Genomic DNA, 22,053 nt, shown 5'->3' with positions numbered 1-22,053 from the left:
TTGTTTATGACAAAGGTAATAAGACCTGTTTACGACAGCTGATAAAAGAGAGAGCGCACTCAGTGACAGCAATTATTCTTGTTAGAAATACTTTATGGTCATGCGCTATTGTCAGGTGACTTCTGGTTATTCTGCTCTCCATTGACACAGACATTTAATAACATTTGATACCGGAGGCAATAAATGCTGTTACTTATTATTTAACAGTAATAAAACTGTAAGATGAAGAGACCAACCCATCACCCCATTCTCAGCCCATCCCTATCCTCTATCCAACTCTGGCCTTAAAATGAAAAAAAAAAAAAAAAAGAAAAAAGAAAAAGAAAGAAAGAAAAGAAAAGAAACAATTTACTTGGAGTTGGAATCCCAGGTTACAGAATGCAGAAAAAGATGATTTTGAAAACTATGATTTGCAAGGCAACCTACAGACTCCTGTGCCCAACGGACCACAAAATCATACATGAATGGAAAGGAGCTTTGCCTGGCATTGGAATGGAAAGGAATTTTGCCTGGAGTTGGAGGAATCAAAATGTAACTGATTGTTAGGTTGCTGGGATTTGAGCTAACGGATCATTTTGAGCAAATGAGACCTAGCATGTGTGACGTGAGCTCTGCCTCACCCTCCGAAGCTAAGCATGACGGGGTAAGGTACAGAACCATGAGAGAGCGAAGTAGTTCAGGCACTTTGAGAAACTGTGGTTTAAAACGAAATAAAATTTAAAAAAAAGAGAGAGAGAGAGAAAGTTTTTGAACCAAAACAACTTAAAATCAGCCTACCAGTTTGTTCCAGGCAATGCTGTGGGTGGAAGCCAGGGAACCTGAGACAGGCTACAGGTAGATGTGAGGACAGAAGTTTCAACCTGGAACTGAGGGCAGACCTAGGACCTAGTGACCTCAGTGACCAGACAACCTATGAGAGAAAGTTTCATCTCAACTGAGGATAAAAATAAGAGCGCATTAGAAAGAGGAATTAACAGGTGGCAAAGTCTGATTGATATGGGAATGTGTGCTGAGTGAAATGAATGAGTCCGTGTAACTCCCACCGATGGTTTTGTAGGTACCTAGATGCTGAGAGTCTACGTGGGTGGTTCTCAGCTGGAGGTCATTTTGCTCCCCAGAGGATATACGGAAAATGTCAGGAGGCATTTTTGGTTGTTACATCTGGTGGCAGCGTGTTACTGGCATCTAATAGGTAGAGGCCAGGGATGTTGCTAAACATCCTGTAATGCACTGGGCAATCCCGCACAACAAAGAACACTCTAGCCCAAAATGTCATGAGTGCAGAGATTAAGAAACGCTGTGCTTTGTGTAACAGGTGGTCCCTCCTTGTTGCGGCTTCCTCTCCCCTTCACTTAAAAGGACCATCTCCAGCTGGTTTGTCTGTCTTTAAGCACATTCTCACCACGACCGTCTCCTGCCCTCAACCCCAGGAAGCAAAAGTGTTTCTTTCTAAGTTCAAGAGCTAGTTTACCTAGAAAGAAACACAGAAGAAGCAATGTGATCCCAGGAGCGTTGCTGACTTGCACACAGACCCTGGTAAAAAAAAAAACAAAAAACAAACAAACAGGCTAGAAGCCCTGAATTTCCCACTATTGTTCAAAGCAAATCAAAAACCAGAAATGCTTCTCTATCGTTGGAACAATGTAACACGCTAAGTAAATAACAAAAAGCGCAAGCGCAACATTAAATCCACACTCAATATTCAGATGGTTGATTCTGGCTGTCTCTATTTAGACCTTAAACTCCGCATTGCATCTGGAACATTCTCACTGAGGACCCAGGCCCACTCCATTACTAGCTTTCATCGGTCAACAACAGAACCAAGGCAATGTCAGGAAGAAAAGCTTGTTTCTCAAATGTAAAAATGTGCTGATTTTTTACCTTATATTTAGCAGAAAAGATAAAATGACTGTCTCTTTCCAACAGATAGATGAGCTTAAACATCTCCATTTTTAAAAATACTGTATTTTTTTAAAATGCTGTATTTTTTTAAAATACTGATTTTGAGTCAGGATATCTTATCTTTTCACTTCTGGAACAGCTTATAAAGATTTCTCGGCCAGGTGCAGTGGCTCATGCCTGTAATCCCAACACTTTGTGAGGGTGAGACAGGTGGATCACTTGAGCTCACTTGAGGTCAGGAGTTCAAGACCAGCCTGGCCAACATGGTGAAACCCTGACTCTACTAAAAATACAAAAATTAGCTGAGCATGGTGGCAGGAGCCTGTAATCCCAGTTACTAGGGAGGCTGAGGCACAAGAATCACTTGAACCTGGGAGGCGGAGGTTGCAGTGAGCTGAGATTGCACCACTGCACTCCAGCCTGGGCAACAGGGTGAGACTGTATCAAAAAAGAAAAAAAAAAAATCTCCAGATTTTTGTTAACTCTGTATAAAGAAAATATGGGGAAAGTACCCTAGTTGATCCATCACAAAGTGTTAAGGATTCCTGAAACCTCCAAGACTAACTGGTCAATAGGCTATTCCTTGACTCATGGCCCCTGATTAGAAAGCTCACAATCTACCCCAAACACTACTGCAGAATATAGATGGAAAATACTTACACCGCAAAGCAAGGCTGTTTATTAAATTAATGTAACTGATATAACCCATTCTCTCCATCTTTTAAATCAAGAACACTTCAAAACATGGGCTAAGAATAGCAATACACTCAGGATAAGGTTGGGGGGAAAGCAAATTTTCCATGTTTAGTAGGAAGTACTTGAAATTCAGTATACAATAACAACTTTGGAGTTCAAAGCAACACCAATTTCTTTTTGAACTGGAATCAGACTTTTGAATTTTCAAAGAGCTTGTCATTTTCAAGCGTGCAATTAGCTAACTGCCCTAATTCCTTTTCCAAATGCCACAACACACGCTTCTGACCATAGCTGACACTAAAAAACAGCTCATGCTGTCTTGAGAATTGCTAGCTTGTAGTTTGTGCTGACCAGAGGATTTCTGCCTATTTGAATTCCCCCGATCATTTCCAAGAAGGGCTATTTGGTACATCCACAGAATAAAAACACATTGCGCGTTTCAAGGCATACATTTGTCAAAAGCTAAATAAACATCTAGTGCCTCTTTTTACTGTCCTTCCTACACAAGTAGGAGACTGTATTTGACTGTCTGTGTTTTATGCTAGTTTCCCTGAGTCAGACAATATTGATGCTTGAGTGGGCCTCCACTACCCTTCAATATGCCATCAGACTGGTCAGTTGGGCCCACAGCTTCTTAAATAGGCCTGGAGAAAAAGCCAAAGGGAAGTCCAGCTGATTTGGCACTCGGCAGTTGACTTCCAGTGACTTCCTTCTGTGAACCTATAGGAAGAGTTTATAACGAAAAGTGTAAACCGGCTAAGATTCCAATCTTTTGCGAACTCGTTTGTTAACCCTTCTGCAGGACTAGAAAGCAAGACTTCTCTATTAGACTTCTCTGTGATGAATCTCAAAACAAGGCTGACATGGTCAACACAACCCAACTCAAGAACTCCTTAAAACCCCTATGATAAGAAAGAGATATATAGGAAAAAGAGGAAGAAAATCTCATTCTGTAGTCCTATCTCAAAATAAATACAGAAAAGAAGGGTTTGTAAGAAACCATTGTGGGTTTGCTTTTTTCCTTTACGTTCATATGGTTAATTCTTCCTTCTCCTTCAAGATAACATTTGTCAGATGTTACTGCAAAAGAAATGCAAAAACTGGAACTCTGGACTCTAGGTCTAACTTTGGGTGTGGTGATGATAGCCTGTTAGAGCTTTTCTACTTCACCCCACAAACTAAGTGATTTACTGTCAACTAACAAGCAGTGATCAGTACGGATGGGCCAGACAAGAGTGGCTACCAAGTCAATTCCCTGGATACAGAATTATGGTACCTAGCAACATGGTGATGGCATCGTGCCAAGTTGATTCCTTGGCACGTGTATGATACCTAGGCAGGTGTATGATACCTAGTAGCTTTGTGACATCGAATGCTGAGGTAGGATACACAAGTTCACAAATACTCTGACAGTTACCTAGGCTGTGGGTATAATGGGTTCTTTTTCTGCATACCAAAGACAGATGTAGGCAATAAAAACATAGATGTATCTATCTTGAAATTTGAGATTAAATATTTCACTTTTGAAATCCGTAGTCTCCCTTCCCCACTTAGCACATAGAGGGGCCTTTCTGAGAAGTCTGGGAGGACCATAGCCTACATAATAAAAATATAAAAAACATGGAGATCATGAAAAAAAAAAAAAGGTCCTTTAATGAAGTTATGTCTCAATAACACAGCTTTATTCATGAGAAAAATAAAAGAATAGCTGATAAAGGGGAGTTACGTGCACAGGGAATGTTCATGAGGAGGTAGAAGAGGTACTTTTCTGTTAACATTATCACTTTTCCATTCTTTCCACCAAGCTCCAGATCAAACCTCAAGCTTTCAGTCATCAAACAAGTAAAATCACCAGATGGCTAATGGATGGAGGTATGCACCCATATATGAATACATGTATGAAAAATAAAATTGCTTCCGTAAAGTTCTAGGCCAGCCATAAACTCTAAAAGAAAATCAGTGCTACTTTTCGAGTATAAGATGACTTTTTCAACCCAGTTGAAAAATAATGTTCATACTTAAGGGATATCAAAGAAAATATATTGGTGGTTTGTGGCAGGGAAAAAAAGTTATTGACCTGGGATCTGAAATAGGAGAGCTTGCATGCTGAAAAAGTCAAACTGAGGATAAGTAAGAATGCTCATAAAATTCAGAATTAACGATTCCCTTCTATTTCTTAATTCCCATACCAACAAAATGACTATTTTAGACAACTGATATTCTTAAGTATAGCATTCTACCAGAACTATAATACTGACACTTTGAGGAAGGAAAATTTATCTTTTAATGACTTCTAGGGTAAAGTGATTTGGGTTTTGTTTCTAGATAGTTTCATATTTTATTTTATATTACATTTTGTTATTTATTTAATTTTATCTTATTTTGGCAGGATCTTGCTCTGTCACCCAGGCTGGAGTGCAGTGGGACAATTATGGCTCACTGCAGCCTCAGCCTTCCAAGCTCAAGCGATCCTCCCACCTTGGCCTTCCAAGTAGCTGGGTCCCCAGGTGCACACCACCACACCCAGCTAATTTGTGTATTTTTTGTAGAGACAGGGTATTATTTTTAATATACCCAGATATAAGACAAACTGACTTACTTGAGTAGAAATGACATGACACCGAGCAAACAGTATTAATAGAATTAACAGTTTCAGGAAAGCTGAGACATGTCTACGGCTCAAAATTTTTTAATTAATGAACTGTGGTAGCTGGGATTAAAATTAAAAGAAAATGAGAGAGAAGGGGATATCTTTGCAGGCAGCCATGAAGGCACTATGGGTGTTATAAGGAGAGAGAAGGCACAGGGCAGTCATTATATGAAGAGCAATGATGCTGGTATCTGGAACTTCCATATATGTGTGCATACATTAAAATTAGAAAAATTGGCCGGACGCAGTGGCTCACGCCTGTGATCCCAGCACTTTGGGAGGCTGAGGCGGGGCGGATCACGAGGTCAGGAGATCGACACCATCCTGGTTAATACGGTGAAACCCCGTCTTTACTAAAAATATAAAAAATTAGCCGGGCGTGGTGGTGGGCACCTGTAGTCCCAGCTACTCAGGAGGCTGAGGCAGGATAATGGCGTGAACCCAGGAGGCGGAGCTTGCAGTGAGCTGAGATCGTGCCACTGCACTCCAACCTGGGTGGCAGAGCAAAACTCCGTCTCCAAAAAAAAAAAAAAAAAAAAATTAAAAAACATTTATTTCTCAAGACGTTCATTTTTAAAATATCTCTAAAAAGTTTCAATGCTCTGATTCTTTGGAGAAAATTCCAGTAAGAGAAAAAATACACTGGTGAAAGAAAATTCAAGCAATTGGATGATTTTTTTTTTTTAAATAAATTGAAGAAAATAAGCCTTCTAAACAGAAACTAGTTGATGGCAGGTCCATAGATCATATGTCTAAACCTGGGGTTATCACCGCAGCTGTACATAAAAATGACTTGAGAACATTTAAAAATATATTAGTATCTTGGCCCCTCCCCAGATCAATTAAATCAGAGTCTATGAGGATGAGGCCTAGGGGGCAGTGATTTTGAAAGCTCACTAGAGTTTTATAAATGAGCAGCCACAGTTGAGAATCATTGGATTAAACTGGTGATTCACAATGGTAGACTCAGCTTTCTCAAACTTTTCACACCAGCCTCGTTCTTACCAAAATTTCCTAAAGCACCCAGAATCTTGGGAAAAGGGGATAGGTGGGAGAAGGGTAATAGGGAGAATAATTTGAAGAGACTTAGCTAGATAAGATAATTCCCCATTACCACCCCTCTTGAGAACTACTGTTCTGTACTACCCAAGATGCCTCATCCTTTTTTTTTTTTTTTTTTTTTTTGAGATGGCGTCTCTCTCTTATCACCCAGGCTGGAGTGCAGTGGTGCAATCTCAGCTCACTGCAACCTCCGCCTTCTAGGTTCAAGCAATTCTCCTGCATCAATCTCCTGAGTAGCTGGGACTACAGGTGTGTGCTACCACACTTGGCTAATTTTTGTATTTTTAGCAGAGATGGGTTTTCACCATGTTGGTCAGGCTGGTCTCGAACTCCTGACCTCAAGTGATCCGCCCACCTTGGCCTCCCAAAGTGCTGGAATTACAGGCGTGAGCCACCACGCCCGGCCCCTCATCCCTTTTTTTGATGTGACCTTAAACATCTGAGGATGAGGCAATAAATAAATAAATAAACAACCAACCAACCATCCACAAAAAACAAGTCTTTGAATCCAGAAGGCAAAATCATGAACCCAGGTCAACCTGGCAGAGGTACTACCACATCCAGCACACTCCCTCAAGGAAAACAGACAGGAAGCAGCCTAAAAGATGTATCTTTTAAGAGGCATCCAACAACTATTACACTAGTGCTCGAGGCTCCGGCCCCTCTCTAGTCATCCAGCCAAAAACAAAAACAAACAACTGCAGACCAGCCTCATACATCATCAGGGAAAAGTACCAGGAATGAGAAGGGGCCTAGGGCTAACAAAGAGTCCAAGAGCTCTTAGGTTCACAAGCAACAGACAGTTGCTTTGTTTTATGTTTCTTCCATGTTTCCTGATGAATGCTGTATTCACAGCTTTTTTTTTTTTTTTTTTTTTTGAGATGAAGTTTTATTCTTGTTGCTCAGGCTGGAGTACAATGGCATGATCTCGGCTCACTGCAGCCTCCACTTCCCAGGTTCAAGCGGTTCTCCTGCCTCAGCCTCCCGAGATTACAGCTGTCCACCACCATGCCCAGTTAATTTTTTGTATTTTTAGTGGAGTCAGGTTTTCACCATTTTGGCTAGGCTGGTCTTGAACTCCTGACCTCAGGTGATCCACTCGCCTCGGCCTCCCAAAGTACTGGGATTACAGGCGCGGGTGCCCTGCCTCACAGCACTTCTAAAAAGCATGGAGGCTGAGGAATGAAGCCATGGGGAAGATGTTCCTTCAGCTTCCTCAGTACCTCAAACAGCCTTCAGAGCTCCAGGCCCTTCCCCAGCAGTGAGTACTCAGAACGGCTCCCCTCCCAGGGTCACAGCTGGGCCTGCCACCATCTCCGAGCCCCCTTCCTCCCAATTCTCATCTACTTCTCCCGGATGGCCAAATACGCTAACCTGGCTCAGGGTGTGCTTCACTTCTGGCATCCTGCTTCCAGCATCACTTGCCATGATCATTACTATCAAGCCATCATTACTATCATGACCTCTATGCAGACAGAAATTACTGGATTGTCTAGAGAATACTTTCCCCTCTTGCTTTTCTTGACTGCCCTGGCAGTTTTCATGAAAATATAGTTCACCTCATGAGTATGGCTCCCTCCCACTTTCCACCCCAACTTCCTTTGGATTCCCTTCCCAGAACTTCAGCATTGTCTCTTATGGTGGGCAAGTTTCTCCACAGTTAGCAAGTATTCAGTAGCAACCAAGGTTCTACAAGACTTCTGGGGACCTAAGAAACACTCTCAAACTACCCACTATCTTCTCACCGAAAGTAATTCTTTGCCTCTACTTCCTATCCCCAGGCCTCTAGTGGGTCCTATCAGCTTTCTCTTTATGCTTTAATCAACATCAAATTGCTTAAAGCTCACATAAAGGAGTTTCTTGCTTTTGTGACATTGTGAATGATGTTCCTTCTGTTTGGAATATGTTTCCTTTCCTATTTCCCTTTTGTCTGGAAAATTCCTCTCGTGATCGCAGCTCCAGATTTATCTCCTCCAGAAAAGCCTATCCTGAGGTCTTCCCTCTGAGTTCCTTAAATCGCCTATGCCCCTATCTCTATCACTGGACTTGCCACATTATACTATAATTATTCATTTATGAGACTTCTCTACTTGACTTTGGGCTCAGTGAGGGCAGGGAGTGTGATACGGTCATCTTTGCTTCTCCAGCAGAGAGGGCATACTCCACAAATGCTTTCGGAATGAATGTATGCATGATGGATTCAACCCCGATGGAAGAAATTCATGAGAACTCATCTTCTTCTTTCACACTGACACTTGGGAGGTGAGGCTGTCTTACCACTGTGAGGTAAAGTCAACAAACTCTGCAGAGAACTTGTCTGCTGGGAGTTGTGGCGATGGCTCCTCTACCACCTGTTTGAGCTGCTGAAATGGAGTTCCCCATGAATCATAGGGAAATCGAAGGATGGCCAACTCAATCTGGAGAAAAGAAGAAAAAAGGAGACAACAGTTTCAACAGGGCTGCTTTAGGGAATCACCCACGTTTCATTTGTGGATAGACAGCAGGAAACACAAGGCAAAGTTCAAGTATAAGTCCAGGGGTAGGGGGGCAGGAAATAAACTAATAATTTGTTCTCTAGCAATTTTCCCCAAATTCCTAGTGCTAGGGATTTTTAAATATTACTTACTAGACACAGCCACTTAAGCCTATCTAAAATGGGGACCCTCACTAAAACCCACTGTGGCACTTCATAAAAATTGTAAGCCAACCGTATTAAACTTCAGGATGTAAAGCTAAGAGGATTTCAAACGTTTGGTCTGAAAAGTAATTCCCAGCCTAAGATCTTTCCAGAGCCGAGCATCTACTGCCACCTTCAGGTCCCTTGGTGAAATGACAGGGAGAAAAAGCAACCTAGAACCAAATGACAGATCTTTTTTTGGACTTGAGAAAAGGCCACTTTGCATTACAGGATCATGTGCTTTCTGGGCAGGCAGGAGAAATAACTCATGGGATTTATTCAGCTGCTGTGCCTGGGGAGGAGCCAGGACCACAGTGGACTATTCCAGACCTTGGTGATCCAATGAAAATGTATGACCACCAAAGTTATGAAATTTACAATCACCAAAGTTATGAATAAGTTATGAATAAATCATATAACTTTAGGGCTGTGTCTAAGGAAATCATCCTATTGGTTATCATGTATTGAGGATATACCTGACTGATATGGTTGGGCTGTGTCCCCACCCAAATCTCATCTTGAATTGTAGCTCCCATAATTCCTACATGTTGTGGGAGGGACCCAGTGGGAAATAATTGAATCATGGGGGTGGTTCCCCCATACTGTTCTATGGTTCTCATGGTAGTGAAAAAGTCTCACGAGATCTGATGGTTTTATGAAGCATCTCCCTTTTCACTTGGCTGTCTCATTCTCTCTTGTCTGCCGCCATATAAGATGTGCCTTTCACCTTCCGCCATGATCGTGAGGCCTCCCCAGCTGCATGGAACTGTGAGTCCATTAAACCTCTTTTTCTTTTAAATTACTCATTCTTGGGGATGCTTTTATCAGCAGTGTGAAAACGAACTAATACACTGACCTGATCAGACTTTGACTTCTACTTCTCCAATAAAAATATCCTGGGAAGCATAGCCTATGTCCTGGATAACACGGCCCTATCAGGGTTCACGCACATTAGCATTCTTTGCACAGCTTAAGCTTCTTGCCTTGGCTCGAATAATTTAATTTTAAACTATAAGGAATCTAGTCAGATCCTCTCGTTTTACAGAGGAGGATAGGAAGATAGTCCATGTGACTGTAACAATTACTCAAAAAGGCATACAGCTTGTCAGAGGTGGAATCAAGAGAAAGATTGGTTTCCCCAATCCCCTATCAGTGTTTTTATTATACCACAATACAAACAATTATTACTCAAAATCTCCTACCATCTCAGCAGGAGAGGGCGCCCCAAACCAGCATTTAGGGCATTTGTTTCTTGAACCCAACGTCCACCTCATTCTAGTTTCATTACCCACAACTGCATAGTTCATGATGATTGGCATACACTACCATCGTGATGCCCAGACTCCAAATGTCAGACTTCACACTGTATCCCTTCTGGTTGAGCTCTGGGTTTATTCTTTCAGGCTGGAAAGGAGACAGACAACTGAGAAACTGGGAAGACAATTGAGATAACGTTCTTAGTTCAATAGTCTCTGGGGATGGGGGTAGCATCAGCTGCCAAGTGAGTTGTTATAAGCTGTTAACATGCCACCAAGGCCAAGAAGACCCGGTTAACTACAACAAATATCAAGGTCTCCGTGGGGTTTCCCTTCTTCTGTGTTTGTCTTTTCTTGGACACAGTAATGGATCAAGTTCCTTTCATAACAAATTTAAAATTTGCCTTAAGAAGAAACAGGGTATACATTATAAAGCTACTTTGCCCATCTAGAATTATCCTTGTTTAAAACACGAACAGTCCAGAACTCAATAAAACAAGAGTCACTGGGCTACTGTCCCATGCTAATAGACCTGAGCAATTTTTAGCTAAACACAGAAGGAAGCTTTTCAATTCAAAGCACAAGTCCATTTCCAGATAGAATCTAGTGTCCGTTCCTTCAGTTAAAGGGGATTGCAAGGTCTCTGCTAATGACGGTGAATCTTCACAGCTGTGAGGTCCTCTCATAACTAATCTAACTGCCTTGTTTGGGTAATTTAAGCTCTATTTACTATTTTGTCCTCAACAAACAAGGTAATACTCCCCTGCAATACAGTGTGGAAAACTGTGCAGGCTATATGTATTGTGTATATGTTTTTTCAAATAACGTATCTCTTTCACTTGATTTTTTTAAAGTAATATATATATAACTATGTCTGTGCCCCACCAAAACCCACAGGTTAAAACCTAATCGCACATGTGGTGGTATCAGAAGGCAGGGCCTTTGGGGGGTGATTGAATCATGAAAGTGGAATACTAATGAATAGGATTGGGGCCCTTATTAAAAAAGCCCTAGAGAGATCCCTCGCCCCTTTCACCGTGCGAGGACTAAGCAGGAAGGTGCTATGTATGATTCTGAGAAACGTGAGCCCTCATTGGACACCAAATCTTCTGGTGCCTTCATCTTGGATTTCCTAGCCTCCAAAACTGTGAGAAATAAATTTCTGTTGTTTATATGCTGCCTGGCTTACATTACTTTGCCACAGCAGCCTGAACAAACTAAGACAATATATGAAGCAAGTGAGTAAAGATTTCAGACATAAAATTTTGAAGAAATACTAAGAGGCAGACTACTTCTGGAGTCTTAGGTACATTTCCATTTTCCCTCTGTGGCCATCCATTTCTTGTTTCCCAGCATGATTTGTCGGCAGTGACATTACCAGATGCCACCCTAGCTAATGTACTTACGGCCATGTATGGTTTGCAACCTGCATCAATTGTTTTAGCAACAGAGTCCACCAAGTAGCCACTGATTCCAAAATCGCACATCTTCACTTGACCGAGAGCATTGATGAGTACATTAGAAGGCTTGACATCTGAAAGCGAAAACAACCAGAATGCCATCATTTCAGCCTGCTTCCAAGGTTCATTTCTCTGCCACCAGAGGGCCTAAAATCTCCATTTGTCCTTCATCTTCCTTTCCCCAAGTTGCCCAACACAGAAGTAACTGCCATCCCTGACCCACAGTTAACAACGGCTTATTGCTTTCAACTTGATTTTCTATTTCATGTTTTGTTCCTGCCTTGTAGAATTGTGAATTTCTCCATACAAAGAACTGTTTTCTCCACTGATTTTATGATCTTCATTACCCTCATACTTGTAGTAAGAGCCTAAAAAATTATTACTGAATCAAATGTCCAATTCAAAATGATCTATTGATGTTTAACGTAGGAGTAATAAAACAAAGAACAAAAACGCAGACTGTGACACAATGATATACCAAATATGACCAAAGCAACCTTTGTGTTTGTTTGGTTTGGTTTTTCCTTCAAGATAAGGTCTTACTCTGTCACTCAACCGGTGTGCAGTGGTGTGATCATAGCTCACTGCAGCCTCAAACTCCTGGGCTCAAATCATCCTCCCGCCTCAGTCTCCTGAGTAGCTTGGACTACAGGTGTGAACCACCATGCCTAGCTAACTTTTTTTTTTTTTTTTTTGACAGACAGGATGTCTCTTTGTTGACCAGGCTGGTCTCAAACTCCTGGCCTCAAGCAGTCCTCCCACCCCACCTCCCAAAGGGCTGTGATTACAGGTGTGAGCCACCAAGCCTGGCCCAAAGCAACAAATTTTGATTGAAACCTCTGCTAGCGATGTGTCAGAGGTCACATAGTGTAAAGGATCATAAACCCAGGTATTCCAGACCACAGGGCAGGTTACTGAAGAAGCAGTATGACAGACCAGATTTTAAACGAATCCTTTTGACTAGAAAAATTTAACCCACCCGCCCATATGCCCAAAAAATGGAACTACGATTATCTCTGGATAATAACATTTGAAATTACAGCTAATTTTTCCCTTTGTGATACTTTTCATAACACCCATAAAATTGGAAGTAAAAGATTATTACAAAAGCTTTAAAAATTATCCTTTATAATTTTCCCTTTAAGCTAGAATATACACAAATTTCATTTTATTATTTTTATACCTTACATATTTTCTCTAATATGAATTACATATTTCATAATGGTGAAATAACCCTTAATGTTAATTTCAAAGTTGTGAATAATCTACAGTCTTTTTCCTATCTGTATTCCTTCCTATTTTCTTCTCCTCATCTTCCTTCATCCTATTTTTCCAATTTTTAATAATAACAACTTACAATAATAGGCACACTGTGGAAGGCATTTTACATTATTTCCAGGCTCAGAGAGTTTAAGAATTATCCCAACCACAAGGCCCTCTTACTTACCAATACATTCCATTATTCTTCCCAAAGACAGGGTTCAGGTTATCTCTTCCCAGAAGTTTCCCTGACTACAATCACTACAATCACCTGCCTCAGCCTCCCAAGTAGCTGGGATTACAGACACCCACCACCACACCTAACTAATTTTTGTATTTTCAGTAGACGCGGGGTTTCACCATGTTGGGCAGGCTGGTCTCAAATTCCTGACCTCAGGTGACCTGCCCTCCTTGGCCTCCCAAAGTGCTGGGATTATAGGCATGAACCACGGCACCCAGCTTGGTACTTTCATATTTCTAAGGTGGTTTTTGTTGTTGTTGTTGTTGTTGTTTTGTATATTTATCTTACTTCCCTATAATAATCCTGATGCATAATTTAATCAGAATATATTTTCTTCTCAGATACCTCTCAGTGGATCTATTACATTTTAGAAGTGATTTTAAAAGATGAATAAATGGATGAATGGGTGGATAGAAAATGAATGAATGGATGGATGGATGAATGGCTGGTTGAAGAGATAACAGGCCAATAAGAAGGAAGAAGAGGAAAGAGGAAGAGATAAATCATTATATCCTGCCTCCTGTTGTCTGAAAGGGCTCTACATTCTACCAGAGTTTTTCACACTTTCATGTGCACAAGAATCACCTGGAAATCTTGTTAAAATGCAAATTCCAATTCATTTGATCTTGAGACCCATGATTCTTTTCCAACAAGCTCTCATGTGATGGCCAATACAAGATCGATTTTTATCGTATTCTCTAAAATTCTCAATGATATGATCTCATAGCTCTGCTTGCTAACAAGTGTTTATATTCAATTTGGATGTAAGACAAAGATCACGTCTTCTTCTTATGTCCTCAGCCATGATAAGGAATACTACTTATATGGTTTGCTATCCAATCTCAAAGGAAAGCCCCTTAGTTCTCTTGCCTGAGTCAATTCTACTTCCATCCATGGGGGATTGGGGGTAGGGACGGACTCCAGGTGAAAGAGATGAACTTTATCAAAGGAACAGCCAAGGCAGCTCATGGATGCTTACCTCTGTGAATGACAGACAGCTTACTATGTAAATGTTCTAATGCTTTTACAATCTGCAAGAGAAACACAAGATAGATTTATTTATCACATTGCTGGAAAGAAATTGAATGTTAAGTATATCAAGGTTTATTATCCTTGGCTTTAGGTTACCAGTGAGATATTTTCTCAAATAGTGGTGGTCCTATCTAGGAAAATACATAGGAAGTTACACAAATTGGACTCCATCCACCAGAGAGGACTGTATCTTATATCAGAGAGGATGTCTCCCTCATCTGTCTTGTTCATTTGTCCTCCTTCTTTTTCTCTCCACCCTCCTGAGCCTGAATAGCCATGAAGGTAGAAGACCTTCTTTCTGTTTATTTTCCTTCTGCTTTCTTCTATGCCTACTAGTCTTAAGAGAACATTTTAAAAATCCATAAATGAAAACCAAAATAAACTAATGTCAGAATATAGACACCAGGAATGTGGTCATAGCTGATGAATGCAGCACTTAGAGTCATTTAACCTAGAGTCTGCCAAACCAAAGCAGTGCTAGAATCTTCTACACAGTGCTCAGAAAGGAAAGCATGTATTTATCCATCCACCAATAAATGTCAACAGACATGTACGAATAGTAGCTGTGGCCCAGGTAGTATTTCTTCATACTGAGGTCCGAAGACACATAGGGACTTTATTTCTCACATTATCCTTGCAGTAGGGATCAAAATGTACTCACAGAAACTGCTATTTTCCCTAAGATGTCCTCTGGAATTGTCTGGCCTTTATCAATAACTTGTTTGTAGAATTTATCTAGTGATGTATCCATGAGCTCCATGCAGATCCACACATCACCCTGGAGACCAATTGTTTCAGGAATTGTTTAAAAGGATGAAAAAGGGAGAAAGAAAAAAACAAAAACCAGTAAACCCTATCCTGAAGAATTAACTATTTCTTTCTTGAATTTTGGGGGGAAATACATTGTTTTCTGTCAAGATCATAAAGGAATTTACAAATAAGCAAGGTTATCTACAAAGAGCAAACCAGTAGGTAGCCGAGCAGAACCTGCATGTGCTCTCCTACCCCTTAATGAAAAATGGAATCTAATTACTAACAGACATAAGCAATACAACCCCAGATATCCAGGCCTTTACTGATACCACTGTCTAGGAGTTAGGTCTAGATGCCTCCTCCATGTCGGATCTCTCACACTAAATACCAGCAATAGTCAGTCAAAAAGCTGGTTTTAATGAGGTGAAGCCTCATAATCCATATAACGCTAAAGTGAAAAACAGAGGTAGAGAAAAGAGATCAAAGTAAGTCTATATGGTACACAAGTAGGCTAGATGAAGCTCCTAAAGCAGTCAAAAGACCAGAATATTTCAAATTATAAGAGATCTAAGCAAATCAGTCTATAGGCGATATAGAAAGTTCTGCCAAGATAAACAAAACAAAAAAGAAAGGAGACGAGAAACTCCACATCTTAAAAAGGCTAACCACATTTGAAAATACCATAATTTCAATCCAACCTTGCTCCAGGGCATGTCATCATTGCACACACGTAAACCCCCGTATACAAGATGTGTCAAACAAGAAAGAGCTCTATGATTGTGATGGCATTTACATGATCAAAGAAACTTCTTTTTAAGTTATTGTTCCTCTTGGACTTTGAATTGAAGGGTCACCTACCTCCCGAAACAGTGCGCCATAAAAGGTGACAGTGAATGGACAGTCCACCGTCCTCATGGAAATATCCAAATCCATCAGTAGCCGTTTCTGTTCCTGGCTATTTACTGTGGCTCGGATCCGCTGAATGGAAATGCATGGAAAATTTATGGTTACTACTCTGAGGATGAGGCAGGCAGGGACCTGAAGGAGTCCCATCGTGAAAATAGTACAGTTCATGACACAACTTCTGGCAACGACATTGTGAATATCCACCCTAAGTGATTAGCTATTTGTAACACATGAAAATAAGGAAGGCTGTTACTCATTTGATTTCCTGAATAGTCCTGGTAAGAAACAAATTGATAGTGTGTTTTGGAGAGTGACAAAATGTTTTGGAATGTATTTCCAAGGTACGAAAACAATCTGGTTTACTGTATTATGTCTGTTCAGTGCAAAGAGGGCACAATATTAAGGACTTTGCTGCTTATCTGGGGTTCCAAGAAAATAAAAAGCCAAAAGCTCTTCTTTGGGAACATGTAAGAGTATTTGGAGGGAACAGTAACTGTAAGAGAATTGGTACAGCTATACAAAATAGAAGCAATTAGAGAAATAGAGAAACTGTTCATCCCTATCCCAGTGCTTCTGAGGGAAGAACAATCTGTCACACTAGGAAATGTAGCCTTACAGAAACATGATTATGTCATTAAATGATAGGAGAGATACAATATCACTAGGACTTCACACTTTTTGCCTACTTAGCAAGTCAGCAGAAGAACAGACTGAAAAATCTACAAGATAAAAGTATTCCCATTCTTTAAAAGCAAAAGGATCCAAGTCACCTGATTATTCCTAACAATAGCCCCAATCTATTAACTCAGCTAGAGATGTTAATTCTTTATGATCCTCCGAACACCTACTCAATAATATGAAATGATTTTAAATTTCCTTTCATAGCTCAAAAACTATGCAAATTTACTCTAGATATATTTTACCCTCCTTTTTCCACAAATGGAGACAATTTTCTCTCCCAATTCTGGTTTCTTGATTTTCAGAGGCAATTCTTTAAAAGCAACAAAATATAGAATAAAAGAGATCTATGAGTCATAACAGCCAAATGCAATACGTAAACTTTCATTGGGATGCTGATTTGAAAATCCAACAGGACAAAACAAACACACACACTTTGAGATGATCAAGGAAATTTTCATTTGGACTCCGGATTAGATGAAGGAAGTATCATTATTATTATTATTATTAATATTATTTGAGATGGAGTCTCACTCTGTTGTCCAGGCCGGAGTGCAGTGGCACGATCTCGGCTCACCACAACCTCCACCTCCCGGGTTCAAGTGATTCTCCTGCCTCAACCTCCCAAGTAGCTGCGACTACAGGTGTGTGCCACCATGCCTGGCTAATTTTTTGTATTTTTAGTAGAGACAAGGTTTCACTATGTTGGCCAGGCTGGTCTCGAACTCCTGACCTCGTGATCCACCCGCCTTGGCCTCCCAACCTGCTAGGATTACAGGCGTGAGCCACCACACCTGGCCCATTAATTATTTTTAAGTGTGATGATAACATGGTAGTTTTGTAAAAATTAAAAATGGTAGAAGAATGGGTGGAGGGAGAGTTAAGAGTTAAAAAAACAAATAAAAAGTAGATACAACTCACACCAAGGAAGACTTTTCCATACCTTTGGAGGAAAATACTGTTCCCTGCAAATAATCTTTTCTGTTTTACCCTACGGAAGATGGTTTTGCTTCTATTAAAAGGGCTGGTTGACAATTGAGGTGGACAAATGTATACACAGCAGATATAAAACATTTGGGAGAATGTCAACTCTACCTTCACTGCCATGATCTGCCCGCTGGGCACGTGCCGCATCTTCTCCACCACCCCGTACGCACCTCGTCCCAGTTCCATTATAGGCTCCAGGTCATCTGCCTTCACCTCAAAGTTCTGCAAGAGAGAAAAGGAATAATGCAATGGGAAAGAGAAAAATAAACAGAACAGAGAGCACATTATCCTCTATCTCGTTTCTCTCAATGTTCTAAGGATTATTTCTGGGCCAGAAGATTTTCTAGCATGTCAAAGCAGCCTCTGAAAGCAAGAAGCTACAAGAAGGGCCAAGAGATGTCTAGGAGCTCCCACGGTAGCCCGCCTGCTTGTCCCAGGCGACACAGAAACCCAACTTGGACTCAGCTTGCCAATGTCTCAGTTGAAGCTATTTCACTGAAGTTCTTTAGCTATGACCCTTCATTGTGTCTGTAACCCACTATTGACTGATGGCAACTAGATTATGTCTGAGCTTTGAGAAATGCCCTCCCAAGAGAACCATCTACTCTATTCAAATACCTTCCATCAAAACCACAATAGCCTGATTTCAATTCAACATTTTTTCAAAATAGCAAAAACTTTGCATACCACTTCCCTTTAAATGCAAACTTTTTTTGACTCATCCCCTGACAGCATGCTAGGGAAAATAAATTTTTCAGTCAGAAAGCATACATATAAAATGGCCAACATATTAGGTGGCAGACATGATTTTTTCTTACCTGATTTCCAATAGAAATGCAAGCCTTGGAGTCTAAATCTCGAGGTGGTCTAAGAAAGATAAGGGGGAAAAGAAGAAACATAAGCTATTGAGTCAATTATGTCCTTCCCAAATCACACACCACTGAGGATATTTTTTCCTTAAGAAGAAAGTGGAAGTTCATGAGTAAACTAAAGCAGCCTATGAGTGTGAATAAGAGGGGATTTGAAATAAATTACATTTGGGTTTAAATCACTTAATCTCTTTGGGGCTCCCTTTCTTCTTTAACATGGGGATATTAATATACCTATACTGTGAAGCAGGAGTGAGTATTAAAAGAGACAATACAAGTAAAATGCTTAGCTGAATGTTTGGCATACAGTAAATATCTAATTTGTATGAGCTATACATGTGCTATTATATAGATTAGGATGCCCAACCCCCAAGCCATGGACTAATACCAGTCAGCAGGAGATGAGTGGTGGGTGAAGGAGAGAAGCTTCACCTGTACTTACAGTAGCTCCCCATCACTCACATTACCACTTGAGCTCCATCTCCTGTCAGATCAGCAGTGGCATTAGATTCTCATAGGAGCACAAACCCTACTGTGAACTGTGTATACAAGGGATATATGTTGCGCACTCCTTATGAGAATCTAATGCCTGATGATCTGTTGCTGTCTCCCATCACCCCCAGATGGGACCATCTAGTTGCAGGATAACAAGCTCAAGGCTCCCCTTGATTCTACATTACGGTGAGTTGTATAATTATTTCATGATGTATTACAATGTAATAATAATAGAAATAAAGTGCACAATAAATGTAATGTGCTTGAATCATCCCGAAATCATCCTCCAACCCAGTTCATGGAAAAACTGTCTTTCAAAAAACCAGTCCCTGGTGCCAAAAAGGTTGGGGACCGCTGATATAGGTCATTGTGCTACAGCAGTAAGTCTCAAGGTTTTTCTTTCACCCAAGAGCACCAATATATGTAATTATTTCACCACATGTCTCACAATTGTTTTAAGAAACAAATAGTAATGGCATATATTCTATTAACTCACAAAATTCATAGAACATAAGAATTTCAAATCTCGTCCCTTCTTTTATAGATGGACAGAAGGTCCAGAGAAGTAAAGTGACTCCTCCCAGCCCACAGCTGCCCCAGGTCCCCTGATTTCCAGTTCTGCATCCTCTCTACTCTACCAGGCTGTCTTATCAAGCCCAGCAATATTTCTTCTGTGCACAGCACATATACAATTCTGGGGTCTTCTTAGGAGCCAGAGGTTTGCTGATTTTGTTTCTATAGTCACTTCCTGAGTATTTATTTCTACCACTTCAATGATCTCTCAGGTGGTATCAATCTACTTAAGAGAAAAATGTTTGGCTCTGGCTGTGCACACAACTAGGAGCTGAGAAAGGCATTTTCCTGAAAGAAATGTACCAACAGTAGTACAATAAACATAGCAAATGCTGGCCGGGCACGGTGGCTCACAGCTGTAATCTCAGCACTTTGGGAGGCTGAGGCAGGTGGATCACCTGAGGTCAGGAGTTCGAGACCAGCCTGGCCAACGTGGTGAAACCCCAACTCTACTAAAAACACAAAAATTAGCCGGGCATTGTGGCGCATGCCTGTAATCCCAGCTACTTGGTAGGCTGAGGCAGGAGAATCGCTTGAACCCGGGAGGCGGAGGTTGCAGTGAGCCGAGATTGTGCCATTACACTCCAGCCTGGGTGACAGAGTGGGACTCTGTATTTAAAAAAAAAAAAAAAAAAAAAAAAAAAAAAAAAAAAAGCAAATGCCGAGAAACAAATTGTTAATGTGATCAAACAAAAAGAACAACTAGAGGCTAAAGACGAAAGAATCCTGGTGCTGCCAGAAAAGAGGGAAAGAGGGTGAGCAGACAGGTAAAGACTCATGTCTCTCTGGAAGCACATTCCATGCCAGAAAAAGGCAAAGGAAAATGGAAAGATGAAAGTGAGAGAGAAAAGAAACCTTTGCCAATGAGGATTTTTTCTAACTCTCAGGTATTATGATTCTAACCCTTTTGCTGAAATTGAATACATAAATAAAATTTAAAAGTAGGAATATGGGCGGAGGCGCAGTGGCTCACGCCTGTAATCTTAGCACTTCGGGAGGCCGAGGTGGGCGGATCACCTGAGGTCAGGAGTTCGAAACCAGCCTGGCCAACATGGTGAAACCTCATCTCTACTAAAAATACAAAAATTAGCCGGGCGTGGTGGCGGACACCTGTAATCCCAGCTACTCGGGAGGCTGAGGCAGGAGAATAGCTTGAACCCAGGAGGCAGAGGTTGAAGTGAGCCAAGATCGTGCCACTGCACTCCAGCCTGGGTGACAAGAGCGAGACTCAGTCTCAAAAAACAAAACAAAAAAAAAGAGAAATACAAATACAGATATAAACATGACTCTAAGATTTTAATGTCAAGCCTTCTCTCACCTCAAAATCCTTTTGGAATACATAGAATACTTAAAGTTTTTTATACTAACTTAAAACTGGGGACTGAGAGGGAGAGAGAGAAAAAAACAATACAAAACAAAACACACACACATGCCCCACAAACAGCAGTGATGTGTTTATATATCTTGTGTTTCTGAGCAGGGAATTTTTCTTCAGAAAAGGTTTCTGGAAGAATCAAATTTCTAAAATTCTAATTCCTCTTTCTCAAGATTTCCAAAGCTATTTTTCCTCAGTTGTCAAAATTTGCTTGTACTAATTTGTAATGGCACTTTGAAATAAAGGCAAATATGACTTGAAACATGTGACTAATATAAACAACAAAAATCCTTTGCAATTATTCAACACCTTGATTTTTTTTTTTTTTTTAAGACAGAGTCTCACCCTGTCGCCCAGGCTGGAGTGCAGTGGCACGATCTCGGCTCACTGCAACCTCTGCCTTACCGGGTTCAAGCAATTCTCCTGCCTCAGCCTCCCAAGTAGCTGGGATTACAGGCACCACACCCGGCTAATCGTTGTAGTTGTAGTAGAGACAGTGTTTTGCCATGTTGGCCAGGCTGGTCTCAAACTCCTGACCTCAAGTGATCCGCTTGCCATGGCCTCCCAAAGTGCTGGAGTTACAGGCATCACCCACCATCCTGACTTTTTAAAAATATGAAGCAACAGAAAGGTCACTAATTATTTGGGGCTGCGACTGTTTTTTTTGCCATCCAATGAGGTTATCGAAAAACGAGTTCTTCCAAGTCTAATATTCTTATATTTTATATATATACCAGGGCTCAGCAAATTACAGCCTGTGGTCCAGCTAAGAATGACTTTTCCAAATTTAAATGCTTGTAAAAAAACAAAAAATAAACAACGGCATCCTCTGTGGCCCATGTAGCCTAAAATATTTAGTATCCGGCCTTTTACAAAAAAGTTTGCTGACCTTGGCTCTATACTAACTTTGCATTACCCCTGAACCTAATAGAAGGGTCTGGTGCCATTTTCCAGATTGAGAAAAATGAAACCCAGAAAAGCTGGGTGATTTTCTGAAGCCATACGGTCATCAACGGAGCTGAAAATAAAACTCAAGTCACCCGAATCTCAGCCTTGATTTAAGGAGGAGAAAGAGGAAGAAGAGAAGGGAATATAAAAAACTGGGCTAAGAGCTTTTTACCTGCTCTCGTGATTCCCATCGAGGCAGACTGAATACGAGGAACTTGCTCCCAATACCCAGG

At 40.8% G+C, this 22,053-nt stretch overlaps 1 protein-coding gene across 3 annotated transcripts in view; it reads right to left on the bottom strand.

The window, feature by feature from the left end:
* MAP2K6 (mitogen-activated protein kinase kinase 6) overlaps positions 1-22,053 on the bottom strand; it is a 140,482-nt gene that overhangs the window by 18,604 nt on the left and 99,825 nt on the right. For all 3 annotated transcript variants that reach the window (XM_523699.9, XM_009433157.5, XM_063799916.1), the window contains exons 3-10: positions 18,379-18,427; positions 17,669-17,782; positions 15,848-15,967; positions 14,898-15,014; positions 14,184-14,235; positions 11,650-11,777; positions 10,314-10,391; positions 8,588-8,727 (exon numbers count right to left, since the gene is read on the bottom strand). In XM_523699.9, coding sequence (XP_523699.2) covers positions 8,588-8,727; positions 10,314-10,391; positions 11,650-11,777; positions 14,184-14,235; positions 14,898-15,014; positions 15,848-15,967; positions 17,669-17,782; positions 18,379-18,427 — 798 coding nt within the window. The remainder of the gene's footprint in view (positions 1-8,587; positions 8,728-10,313; positions 10,392-11,649; positions 11,778-14,183; positions 14,236-14,897; positions 15,015-15,847; positions 15,968-17,668; positions 17,783-18,378; positions 18,428-22,053) is intronic.

This window comes from Pan troglodytes, chromosome 19 (genome assembly GCF_028858775.2).
Source record: "Pan troglodytes isolate AG18354 chromosome 19, NHGRI_mPanTro3-v2.0_pri, whole genome shotgun sequence".
In the NCBI taxonomy this organism is placed as follows: domain Eukaryota; kingdom Metazoa; phylum Chordata; class Mammalia; order Primates; family Hominidae; genus Pan; species Pan troglodytes.
This window is presented reverse-complemented; position numbering and strand designations above follow the sequence as displayed.